Source organism: Musa acuminata, chromosome BXJ3-5 (genome assembly GCF_036884655.1).
Source record: "Musa acuminata AAA Group cultivar baxijiao chromosome BXJ3-5, Cavendish_Baxijiao_AAA, whole genome shotgun sequence".
Lineage (NCBI taxonomy): Eukaryota > Viridiplantae > Streptophyta > Magnoliopsida > Zingiberales > Musaceae > Musa > Musa acuminata.
In genome coordinates this window covers 37,060,573-37,073,761 of record NC_088353.1, presented here as the reverse complement: position 1 = coordinate 37,073,761, position 13,189 = coordinate 37,060,573, and the positions used below count along the sequence as shown (strand labels likewise).

Here is a 13,189-nt window from a genome sequence, read left to right as displayed (position 1 = left end):
GAGATTCTCAACAATAATGATATAATTTTCGAGTTTTCATTGTATTTCTATTATGATAATTTAGAAACACATTTTAGTCATAAATTTTCTAACAATCGAGTAATAATCTTACCAAAGAATTTAGATGGTTGAAGGTCACCCATATATCCATTGAGGAGATCGGATAGACTCAGATCTAAGATCATTTTCACCTCATTTAATCTCTTCGTGTAGCTTCGTAATGATTCTCTATCCTGACGTATAACAAAAAGGACGCCATAGGTTTTCTAATCTCTTTTTAGATATCTTCCAACCTCTGGTCCATCTTATAGAGATGGTCTCTAACATCAAGGGGAGCCCGACAAACTGTGCGACAGACTCTCAAGGCATCTTGGACGCTTACGAGGGATTTTGAGCTGGCTTGTTTTGAGGAGAGTGAGCTTCTAGAGGTGCGTCAACGGGAGAGATCGGGACTCTACCACAATGCTTGAGACCAGATCGAGCGGTGGAACTAGAGAAGGAAAGGGCGGAGTAAATGGAGCGGATGGTCGGTCCCTGTTATGCTAATCGGGACGGGAAGCTGGGGAAGATGCAAGACCATACATAGTTTGGACTATCCCATTTAAAATCCACTTTGCTGAGTCAAATTGTGCAAGCTTTCAATAGGGACAGTCTCTCTCCGTGGGGGCTAGTGGAGCTTGTTGAGCGAGTGATAGTAGTATGTTGGCCACCGAACATGGAAATAGTCGGCAAAAGGCTAAGGGTGGGTTCGAGCATTTGTAAGTTGGAGACTGTGGTTGGCCCGACAATTGAGCCGGGAATGCTCGGGCTGGGAGAGCTTGAGCAAACAAGTTGGAGACTGTGGGATTTGATGGATTCAGATCCTCTTGATTCGAACATAGTGAAGACCTTCCTTTTAGTGCTAACTCACATTTTGATTATCTAATCTAAAAGCTAATTCAGAGTTAATCAAGATTCTTTCGAATTAACCTCAAGTTAAACTATATATATATATATATATATATATATATATATATATATATATTCACGAGATACGGGTGGTAGACTCGGTGGTTCCACGGCCGCAGGCGGGGCAGTCGGAGGTGGGATCGCGGAAGAGGTTTCGGTAGCCGATGGAGAAGGTGGAGGCCGGCGTGGCCTGTTGTCATTGGAAGCCCATTGGCTAGTACAGGGCCTGTGGTCACGCGATTTATGTGGGTACCGGTGTGCTGGGTGTCGCAGTTAATGTGGTCCGCTGGGGCCCATCGTCGATGGCCATGGCACAAGCAAGGCATATAATAATTTCTTTTAGATGGATAGGGTTCGGACATCGAAGGGGGAGACGAGGTGGGGGCGGAGGAGAGCTGGGGATCGGTGGAAACCCTAAATCTTCGTCGCGGCCACAAGAGGTCGGTATCTTTCGTAATCCGTTGCCTTTCGTCAGAGGGGAAGAGGGAGGGCGGGTGAGCTGAAGGGACAATTCGTTCCTTTTCTGGAGAATCTTAGTTGTTGTGGAGATCTCCCTTTTCCTCAATTTGGAAAGGAGGGAAAATTTTGTCATTGGATTGTTCGAACTATTGGCGATGCCAGACACAGTAGCTGTTTATGTCTTCCTAAAACTGATCTGGAGGTGAAGAGGGGGGGGCATCTGAAGTGACAAATTGTATCTGGATTACGATCAGGTCTCTTTTTTCGTTGATCAGATTCGTTAAGGTTTAATTGCATGGGAGGGGAAAAAGATAACCTTTGTGGTTCTTTGGACAATTTAGTGGTGCAGGACATTATGGAGATCTAGGTTGTTATTTAATCTGTGAGGACGACACTATCAATCTTAGTCTTTTTTAATTTTATAGATGAACCGGTTGAGGACGGCTGGTGGGTGATTCGAGACTTCTTTGAGATCTAAGATCTAGGCTTTTTAATGTAGATTTGTGTGGATAATTTTATTTGATAAACTTTAAAACTTTAGTTGCGCTGACTGATTAGCAAATAAATTTCTTGGATCTGGAAATCTTGTTTTTCAACTAGATTTGAGTTTTCTGAGGGAGAGGTACATCAATGTTTGGTATTTAATACCATCAAACAAGGCCTAAACACTTTTGCAGTTAGCTTTATATATAATATATTACATGCTGTATGTGTTACATTTCACATTTGTTCTAGCCTTCTTTGATGAATTTTTGGGTGAATGTTTATTCCATCTCTTTGGCTTCCTCCAGAACATACACATACAGTATTTGGTTTTATGCTGATTCTTCTCTAAGATATAAAAGGTGTTGTCGAACAAGGGGTTAATCAGAATTCTGGATTTTGTTCCTTAGATGACTTGGGACATCATTGTTGTTAATGACTGAAGTAAGGCAAAAAGCTGAAATGGTGTTTTAAAAATTGGTGAGATCATGGGCAGCAATGTACTACTAGTGTGGGGGGACCTCTCTTACGGCATACAAATTTGGTTTCTTTTCTCTTTTCTGGAAGGAAAGCATTGGTGGTTCTTTTTGGACTTATGGAGATGTCTATCGATGTGTGGTTTTGTGGTGGACAGGGAGGAAGGTGTTGTTGGTGGTGGTAGTGGTGGTGGTTTTTGTTGTGCTGGTGTAGATCGACGGCAACCATTGGCGTTGAAGAAACAGGTCTGAAGATGAGCGAAACCAGCCGTAGCCCTCCTAGGGATCGCAAGATCCGGACTGAACGGGTGTCACATCGTGATGCACCATACAGGAGGGATTTCCGCCGTGGCTCAAGGTTTCTGATAGTTTCACCTCTCAGTTTTATGTTTGCCGTATCTTTTCTATGCCTAACATGACACAACCATAGTTAATGCATTTCAGATTCTTGTATATGTTGTGACACCTTTCATCATACAGCATGCTTATTATTGTGATACTCAGCATCCCATAGTGATACATAAGTTGATCATTGTCATAGACATGGTGCTTTTTTTGTTCTCCCCAAGAGGACTGTATCGTATTAATTTAGAAATTGCTATGCTTAATGTATATATCTGCTTGCCATAATAAATATCCAATGGGGCTAGGAATGTTTCTTAGTCTTTTCTGACCAAAGATGCCTAGTTTATGCTAATTCAACAGTTTGCTTCCCCGATCATCAGTAGCTTGTGTTTCATACTTTTATGATCATGTTGATGGTTTACTTGTGTATGCAAAACACCATATAAACTATTGTTGGTTGCTTTGCACAGTGTATTTCTGTGTGTACATTTTGACATCTGGTTGATATATACTTGTATAGATTATAGAACATATAATAAATAGTTTATAAGATGGTCTAAACTAAATTTGGTTTATTATTTGATGTATATGTTGGTAAGAACCATAATTTATTGTCATGACAGTTATTTGGCTCATAGTGGATTATAAGTATGTCTAAAGGAGACTGCAAATGCACCTGTTACTCAGATCATTTAGTTAAGATTAATGGTGCCAGTATTGAAATGACTGTTAGAAAAAAACATTAAAAGGGATTTGACTGGGAATATTGTCCTCAATAAAGCTCAATTTTAAGAAATTGCATCTCTATGTAGTTGATCCCTATTGTTGGGAACTATGGTCCTTTGCTGCTTCTGATGTTGCTGTGTTAGAAAAAAAAACACAGTATTTGATGGCCTTGAGCAGATTAAAGGTTTTGCTCTTACGACAGCTCAATGGCAGGAAAGGTCCTGTGCCTAATAGATAGAATAAATGGTTTTCTTTTTCCCGTTGCTTCTTTCATATATTTATTTGGTATGAACATGTTTGGTACAAGATTGTGATATCTATATGTAATGTAGTAAGTGAATGAAAGTTGAATTTAAGCAAAATATAAAAATGTGGATACAAGATATACATTATATCTTAAGTTAAAATGGTTGTTTATTATTGCTGACTAAACATTTAGTTATGCTAAATGAAATCCTGCTTGAAATGGTATGTACCTGTAGGGTGCACATGCTGTAAAATTTAGCTTATTTGCAGCTTTGCTCAGATATTTTATGCTTGGAAAAGGAACCACAAATTCAACCTATTCACGGGGACTTCCTGAGGTCCAAATTACTATCTAATGAGTCATCAATCACCAAGTTGCTTTTCTGTGTTTTATTTTCTGTTGCCGAATTTTGACTTTTAACAATAGGTTTGTAGTAATTGCAGAAAATACTATGATATATCTGTTGTACATTTTGATGTGGTAGAGCCTGTTAACTAGAAGTTAAAAGATAACTTTCACTGATATCTTAAATAAAAGCATCCTTTATTTACAGAATAATTTGACCATTATCTTCATGTTTTAGGAACCTGCACCAATATTACAAACCTCGTCTTTATATATATTTATACATATTTTTTTTTTCCCTCCTCTTTCATTGCTTCAATTATTGACATTTTTTTCTCTTAATTTTCCTGTCTATCTCTGTTTTATGCTGTTGTTGCTGCCGCCCTTCTTCCTTCTCTTTAATACCTTTAACTGTCTGAATGGTAATGCATGATAGAAAATCCTCTTTCTTGAGTTCTTTAATTTTTAGAATTCTTTTCATATAGTCATACAGTTTAATGTGAAGCTTGCCCTCTCTTATGGTATTTGGCTCTGGGATATTAATTGGTGTATTGAGTCTTTGGCTTATTTTTGCATGAAAGAATACGATGGATTAATTAAATTTGGGCTTAAGATTATTGATGCATATTATTTAGGACTTTGGATTTTAGATAAGTTGATATTTTTTGTAATAAATGATCTATCAGTGGTGTAACGATGTATCCTGCTATAGATTGTTAAGACAGAAAAGGTTGCAATTTATGTAGGGGAAGGTAAATGGTTGATAAGATGATTATTGACATACAAGAAAATTTTCTGCACTGAAACTGTTCAGTTATTGCTGATATTATTTTGCTTCAGAAGAATGTAACTTTGATTAGAAAAGGTAGCAATTTATGTGAGGGAAGGTGAATGGTTGATAAGATGATTATTGACATATAAGAAAATTTTCTGCACTGAAACTGTTCAGTTATTCCTGAATATGATTTTGATTCTGAATGTAACTTTGGTTAGAGATCATTGTCACTGAACATGGAGTTGTGTCAATACGTAGAACCATTATGATACTTCAAATGCTTGAAGCACCACTAATTGCATGATTTGCATAATGTCACATACGCAGTTCATAAGTTTCCAGGACCTCCCTATCCTTGGAACTGTGAATCAGGTTCCTAGTTTTGAGACTTAATTCATTATGCTTTTGAGTCCTGACAGGATTTTAAATTATGGATATTTACCAACTAAAGACAAATAAATCCATATCAGACATTTTATTTAGGAAAATTGAAATAACAAGATCCTTAAAGAAAAGGCAGCTCACTGCACGAGGCTCCTGCCGAGAAAAAAAGAGCATGAAAAACATTAATGAGATCGGAACTTCCTGGTCTCTTACCTCCAATGTTTTTTAAAGGCATAGCTAATAACTTGGCAAGAGCAAGATTTTTCAATTTGATATATAAAGAGAATTAACTAATTGGTTCAATAACTACCATGATCCAAAAAAATAAACTAATTAATATATGCTTCCATGTACCTTGATGAATCAATCTGATTCACACCACTCTGCCACTCCAAAACATTACATGTTCTAGGTAACTATGTTCCATAGCTATCCAATATATGTGAAGGATATCAGGGTGGGTCCTTTTTTGTAGGTAACTATGATCCATTATACAAAGTCATTGTATGTTGCTTCAAGTAATGTCATCCATTCTTCTCTTGTAGGGACATCTTTGAGTTTCCTATGCCTGTATATGTGTGTTTAGTTTACTCACTTCAGTTTTTAATCTTGTCTTTTAGTTAGAGCAGTAAAGTTGGGAGGTTCATGAGTTTGACAATCATCATGAAGTGGATTCAACAAAATACACCAACCACTGGAGGGGGGACAAAGGATTTTATTGGCTGAAACTTAAATTATAGTCGATTGAATTTGAAATTCTAGGATATGGATGTGTAGATTTAGGTCTTGCATAACTGGAATTGCTGAAGGAAAATTAAAAAATATGATCATGCTTTATGAAATTCCATCGTTGCTAAGCTGGTTCTTTTGTGAGGATTAGGAGAATACACATTTAAAAGAGTTTATGGTAGATAATGCTGGAAATATATATATTTTAATTATTAATTGGTTCTTATTGTTATATCCATTAGAATTTTGGAATAATCTCATGGAGTCATTAGAAAAAACAATATGTAATTATATAAGCTATTGGCATTGTAAGTAGTCAAAGATGATCTTATGGGTTCTCATTTTTTAAATGATTATTTAGTATGGTCTTATTCTTTTTTTCTGGATTACAGGAATGCTGATTTGTGCAAGAACTGCAAACGTCCTGGGCACTATGCAAGAGAATGCCCAAATGTGGCTGTCTGCAATAACTGTGGTCTTCCAGGGTAATAATTAAAATTTGTCATTCAATGAATTTGTCTATATGGTTCACACCAGTCACCATGTAACTTTTGTGCATCTGGCCTTGCTACTTATTGATGCTTCTATTTTCTTGATGCGAAGTGCATGATAATGAAGAAAATGCACAGTTTTCGGTCACCTTTTGTGATAAGAAAAAAGAATCTTGAGATGTTAAATGTGTATATGTGCTGCTATACAATGATCTCCTGTGCTCTCAGATACATTCTGACATGTAACATGTAGTATAATCAGCCTGTTCTTTTCATTGTTATCCTTATTAACCTAAAATAAATGATTTTTCTTGCCTCTGTTAGGCATATTGCAGCTGAGTGCACTACAATGGCATTATGCTGGAACTGCAAAGAACCTGGACATGTGGCAAGCAACTGCCCAAACGAGGGCATCTGCCACACCTGCGGCAAGGCTGGCCACCTTGCAAGGGACTGCTCAGCTCCTCATCTCCCTCCTGGTGACCTAAGACTCTGTAATAATTGCTACAAGCAGGGGCATATCGCTGCAGACTGCACAAACGAGAAAGCATGCAACAACTGCAGGAAGACTGGTCACCTAGCTCGTGACTGTCAAAACGAGCCTGTGTGTAATCTATGCAACGTCGCAGGGCACGTGGCCAGGCAGTGTCCAAAGGCAGGAATGCTCGGTGAGAGGGGTGGCAGCATGTTTCGTGGTGGATTCCAGGATGTCATCTGCCGAAGCTGTAACCAGATTGGCCATATGAGCAGGGATTGCATGGGTCCCCTGATGATCTGCCACAACTGTGGTGGGAGGGGTCATATGGCATATGAGTGCCCATCAGGAAGATTCTTGGACCGTGGGTTTCGAAGGTTTTGAGTAACAGACAGCGAGGTTGCCAAGACGTGTTTTGCATCAGCTTTTAAACTATAGCTAATAGTAACTTGTTTAATTTGATGGAGATTAGTTGATTGGAGTTTCTTAGGTGGTAGATTATTTTGGCTTAGAACCCTATGAGATTCTCAGCTTTATAAGGTACTTTCCATTATCATTGGCTGTATACAAGTCAGTACCTTTGTCGTTGTTATTTTGCTGGAAGTAAATAGCTATCATTCTGAGCATGGAAGCTTAAGCAATGCCAGCTTGGGTACAACTGAAAGGTGTTTGTGACAGCAACATCAATGGTAAGAATAGTACCTGGTTGGATTCACCCGGGATCCAAATTGATGATACTGGATTTATGTTGTCAGATTGAAGATGCATGTGACTTGATATTGATATGGGACCAGTGGATAATTCATATATATTGTCATGTACAAGAATACCAATCTGGGGGAGAAAGCAGGTGACCAAAGAAATTGATGATAGGTGGGTGATTAGCCAAAATAAGAACCTTGTTTCCTCCTTTCTGTGTGTCTGTGTGGTTCTTTTACATGGATTATCGAAAATGTGTAGAGCCTTATCTGCTTTTGCCATTTAACTATGTTGTTTTATTTGACACATCGAGGAATGAAATGGTAGAATCCAACTTGAGTTTAATTCAATATAATCTCGAACTGGCTTTGTACTGAATCAATCACAGTGGTGTAAAACACTAATATCATAGGAGAATTAACTGAGAACATTCACAACACAGCTAATGATCTCGATTGATGAAGCAATCTCATATCAAGAACCAGCATGTCAGTTACCAACATCAGCAAAAGAAACTTTTGAGACGAAACTGTTGTCCACGCAGAGCGAAGTTTCTTACATGGCATTCATAAAAGAGAAGCTCCCATGGGCCACAGCTCTAACAAGGTTGCTTCACAAGCAGTGCACCATCAAGTAACAAAAGCATATATAGGTTGCTGCACTACCTAGGAAATTACATGGCCATTCTCCAAGACAGAGAAGCTCCCATGGGCCATAGCTCTAACAAGGTTGCTTCACAAGCAGTGCACCATCAAGTAACAAAAGCAGACATAGGTTGCTGCACTACCTAGGAAATTACATAGCAATTCTCCAAGACAGAGAAGCTCCCATGGGCCACAGCTCTAACAAGGTTGCTTCACAAGCAGTGCACCATCAAGTAACAAAAGCAGACATAGGTTGCTGCACTACCTAGGAAATTACATAGCCATTCTCCAAGACCATCTTGGTGTCGGATTCCACCGTCACGAAAGGATGTCAAAATCGCATGTGATGGGTGGAAAGAAACAACAGGTCTGCACCTAACTAGCAAAACAACATTTGTCTTACTTAACACCTAACCATTACTTACGAGGCATGAGTTCGACGGCTACTCAGATTTCTGGCCGTAGTTGATGAAACCATTAACTTCCCCATTCAGGCGACCATTTCCCTGCTGCTCCTTCAACTGTTTCAAACAAAAGAAGGATCAGTCCAAGAAGAAGAGAGGAAGAGCAGCTTATCGATTCCATTTTATCAGCTAGAACTAGAAACATAACATAATTAATGACATCTTGGTACTGCAAATCGATGCAAGAAGATTGTTACTTCTTGTGGTATGCAGAATCCTGATACTGCAAAATGCAGCCTAAGAATGAAAGAAAGTACCTTTGTTAGGCATGCCTTGTGGTATCTGTATCCCTGAAATGATAAAAAGAAGGTTACAGCATGAAAACTATGTTGTTTTCAGAATAATCTCATTTCAACTGTGGCCAAGATTCACCAACCTTGTCGGTCCCATATATGTAATCACAGTAGGTGAACACGGAAGCAAAGTTACTTTGGCTCTGTCCTCCAACATAGTGATGATAATCATGATACTCTGCTCCTCCATAGAAGGGGATAAACTTTGTGGGACTTAAAGGAAAGTCATATCTGTTCAGAAGGCATTGGTCAAAACACAATTATGCTGCTTCTTCATGGAAAAGGTGAGATATCTTGCTATTAACATCTCAATAAAAATTTAAGGTTAAAAATGAACTCTGATGTCGACAATATGTAAGCGTACAGGTCAAATGAAATAGGTAACAATGCTGGTTAACAAATGTTCTTGAGAGCTGAATCCTGCAACAGCCGACCACTGTGTAAACCAAAAAAGACACTACACTGCAAAAGATGATTTTACTCGAGTGATCCGCTGCTTCTTCCTGTAACTGTTAAATTTTCAGCAGCACATGAGCAGAATGATGTTATATTTAAGAAGGCTAAAGTGCAGGAGGAAACTTGCAACAACCATTTGAACCAAAAGGAAAAAGAAAAGAATGTTCTTTCTGTGCCTTCAAACTTAACGAGAATCAGGTTTGATCTGAGTTGTTTTGCTTCATGTATCCTTTTACTCATACTAGGACAGTATTACATTTTCAAAAATGGACAGGTATAGAGATGACACAATTCTGCCAGCAGCCATATCCTTAAGGAATCTTGTATCAGCAAGTTGAGGAATAATCATTAAACCTGTTAACCTCTCAACTAACATAACCTGCATTCACCTAACCAGCATGTATAAGTGTGATTAATTTCATATCTCCTACTCTGTTTCTTCCATCAAAGTTTGTAGAGTGGTCGAAATGCAAAGCAAGAAAGTCTTATGTGAACTTGAAATTGTATCCTAGAGCTCTTCTTTTAAGGAAAATATGTTCAGCATGGCTAAATATTATCTATTTATAATCCCTCTACACCCTCAATTCTTTTCAAAGAACCTTTAACCTAAATTATTTACAAAGTCAATATGCCTGTTAACCTTCTATGCAGGAACTAAATTCCATAAGATCCCTTCTGAAAAAGGTAACCTCTGCAAAACCATCATCAGCACCACCACCTTGTTTTAGGCTCTTTACTTCAATTGTGGACACTAGTGCAAGCATTCCAAGCTTCAGAATCAAGAACAAGAAAGCAAGTAGATCTATACATGCTTAGATAACTTCCTCAAATTGGGAATTTGTTGCATACAGCAAAAAAGATCAATTTATTAAAACAACAATTCTCAACTTTGGTTCCGAACTTTTTCAGCACACACCAATATATAGAGAGTACTTAAGAATCCTAATATAATTAACCACTCTACAATATCTCATTGTTTTTCGAATACTCAACTTGCAAGTTGGATATTCAAGCTCTTTAATGTTCCAGTACTTGTTTTTATAACTGATAACCTTTCACAAAAATCTCACTAAATAATCAATAACCTTATAAAATTGCTACTGTCCACAGGTAACCTTGAACATTAATTATCACAAATTTCTATTTTCCTAAGCCGCTGAGCCCTGACCAACCAATGCTTTCAGTTATTAAATGACAGAATCCTCCATGCAACATGCATTCAGAAAATACTGATGAATACTCTCCAAAGTTGTGAATGGATACATAATTGTTACTTTAAACTCCAAAATGAGTTGGTTACCTGTAAATGAACAGATCGAGAATATCTTCTCTCTTCTAACTTCAAGGAGTTGACAACAACATGAGAATCCAAAATGAATCCTTGGGGACAAAGGTCATTTGTTATAAGCTAGAATACGACACACAAAAAATCCATATTGGAAACATGAGTCAACTATGGCTTCAAAAGTACAATAATATAAGTCATTCTATAAAGTGGTAAGAGGTATATATATATACATACATAAATGGTGGTAAGATCAGGAAAACAATTCATACCCTCATCTGCTGTACAACCCACTTGAATCTTTTTAACTAATCATACCAAATGGATGATGACTGCAACATGCTTTAAATAATGAACAGCCAGAGCATTAACGGAACTTAAAAAGAACTCAGATCTCAAACAAAGAGTCATCGAATTCACCTCCCTACATCAAACTTTTAGAAACTATAAAATCATATAATAATCATTATAAATTGGATGAAAGCCAAGTAATGATATATTACAGAAGACAAAAAGTTCGAGAAAGGGGGATGAAGGGTGATTAACGCACCCGCTGTGGGTTTCGATGGCCTCAAGCTGGCGGAGGGCGATCCAGATCCAGAAGGTGATCATGTGGCAGGGGGCGATGGCCGGCCCAACGAAGGAGGGGATCCCGAGGAGGAGAACCTCCGCCCAGTGCGCGTAGGGAGCGGCAAAGCCGATGGGCGCGGTGAATTCGTGGTGGACGTGGTGGATCTTCTCGTACCCCCACTTGCCGTGCATCAGCCGGTGGATCCAGTAGTTGCCGTAGTCTTCCACCAAGAAATACACCCCCAGCTGCGCTGCCACCTCCCACAACGACGGCATCGGCAACCCGGTCCGTATCCCCACAAGCTGCCGCAATTTTCAACCAAAGACAACGTCAAAGACCGAACCTATAAATGGAGAAAAAGAGGATAAAGAAGCATACAGGACGAACCAGAACGATCGAAAAGACACACTTTTAACCAACCAATGCAATAAAAGACGATCTTTTCGACGAAGCAGAACATATTGACGAAAAAAGTAGGTAAAGAAGTAAAAAAAAGACCAAAAAAAGGCTTTTGATAAAGCAATGTGATAAGGAAAACAATCATTTTGAGGAGGCGGGCCAAAATATCAGATGAACAGAAATGTCGAATGAAAGAACGGAATCAAGAAGTGTTTGTTCTTTTCCGGGTGGTCCTAACCCTAGCTCTGGACGACAAGGGGAAGGAATCGAGAAGGGACCTTCACGGTTGGGTAGGAGGAGAGTTGGAGCGGGCCGACGATGAAGATGAAGACGCGCATGACATCCTTGTAGCATCGGAAGAAGGAGGCGGCCGGGAGGCGGACCTTGGGCTGGAGCTTGTAGGGGGAGACGGCGGCGGGGAGGCAGAGCTCGATCAAGGTAAGCGGGAGGGGGGCGAGGCTGAAGATGACGAGCAGGAAGAGGATGTTGTGGCAGTAGAGGAGGTAGTCGGGCATCCGGGCGGAATAGCGGAACCATAGAGCCTCCGCGGCGGTGAGGCTCCGCCCTAGCGCCGCCTCCGAATCCTCCAACGTCGCGTACGGCAACATGTCCGGCGACAGCGGAGAAGGTAGGGAAGAGGAGTCGGCGAGAGCGAGATCCGCGAGAAGGACCCCCGCCCCCGGGAATGTTGGTATTATCAGGAAAGATCGCGCTTTTAGGACCTCCGCCTCTCCTATCAAAGGGGGAGGTGGAGGTAGTGACGGTGGCCGAAAGGAGCCGGAGGTGAGGGAGGTGACGGGTTGTATACGTACCGAAATCGTGGGGAATGGAATATCTTCAGTTGCGACGGAGAAAGAATTACGCATCCAGCCGGACTGCGTCACCCTTGTTCTTGTCAGGGGTGACGTGGCCCATCACAAATAATTAAAATACAAATTGTAGTATTTTTCCACATTATTTTCATCGAAAAAAATTGTATGTATAGTTTGAGGTGCATTTTAATATTATTGAAAAAAGAATCGACTTTACCAATTAGACAATATATTAAATATAATTATTTTCTTTGGATTTCATTATTAACCATAACGCTTACCCTTATTTGTATCCAATCTGAACTTTATGTTGGTGAACATATATTTCGTTTTTAAAGACGAACATAATATAATCTGAAAAAGAATAAAAGAAAGTGAAGTAGAAGATGATCACAAAGGCAGAAGGAGAAAAGCTGCTCTACAGTGGATCTGACATAGTGTCAGAGGTGATGGAACTAATGATTCTACAGTGAATCCCCACCACCTCTAAAACTTTGGATCTGACAGAGTCACAAGTGATGGAACTAATGGTTTTTCAATGAATCCCCACCACCTCTAAAAGCTTGTGATTTGGCTAATCATTGCTTGGTAGAGAAAACTTTGTTTGCACTCTCAGACTAACTACATGCACTGACTGATAGATAGATGTGACATTCTTCTCTTCCCTTAATGCCCTACCAATT

The 13,189-nt window shown here is 39.4% G+C and overlaps 2 protein-coding genes across 3 annotated transcripts; one reads left to right on the top strand and one right to left on the bottom strand.

The window, feature by feature from the left end:
* Positions 1–1,263: 1,263 nt before the first annotated feature.
* LOC135638586 (zinc finger protein GIS2-like) lies at positions 1,264–7,509 on the top strand. 2 transcript variants are annotated; one of them, XM_065151756.1, is made up of 4 exons: positions 1,264–1,388; positions 2,525–2,724; positions 6,310–6,402; positions 6,733–7,509. In XM_065151756.1, the coding sequence occupies exons 2-4, from the start codon at positions 2,621–2,623 to the stop codon at positions 7,265–7,267; spliced, it is 732 nt and encodes a 243-aa protein (XP_065007828.1). In that variant the 5' UTR covers positions 1,264–1,388; positions 2,525–2,620; the 3' UTR covers positions 7,268–7,509. The 2 variants fall into 2 exon arrangements, with proteins under 2 accessions (XP_065007828.1, XP_065007827.1); XM_065151755.1 differs by having other exon boundaries at positions 1,304–1,388; positions 2,199–2,724.
* A 566-nt stretch (positions 7,510–8,075) lies between these two features.
* On the bottom strand, positions 8,076–12,499 carry LOC135638585 (very-long-chain aldehyde decarbonylase GL1-10-like). Its single transcript, XM_065151754.1, has 5 exons — positions 11,973–12,499; positions 11,275–11,597; positions 9,067–9,214; positions 8,948–8,980; positions 8,076–8,747 (listed from the first exon to the last, which is right to left on the bottom strand). Exons 1-5 carry the CDS (start codon positions 12,300–12,302, stop codon positions 8,670–8,672), a joined length of 912 nt encoding a protein of 303 aa, XP_065007826.1. The 5' UTR covers positions 12,303–12,499; the 3' UTR covers positions 8,076–8,669.
* Positions 12,500–13,189: the final 690 nt, after the last annotated feature.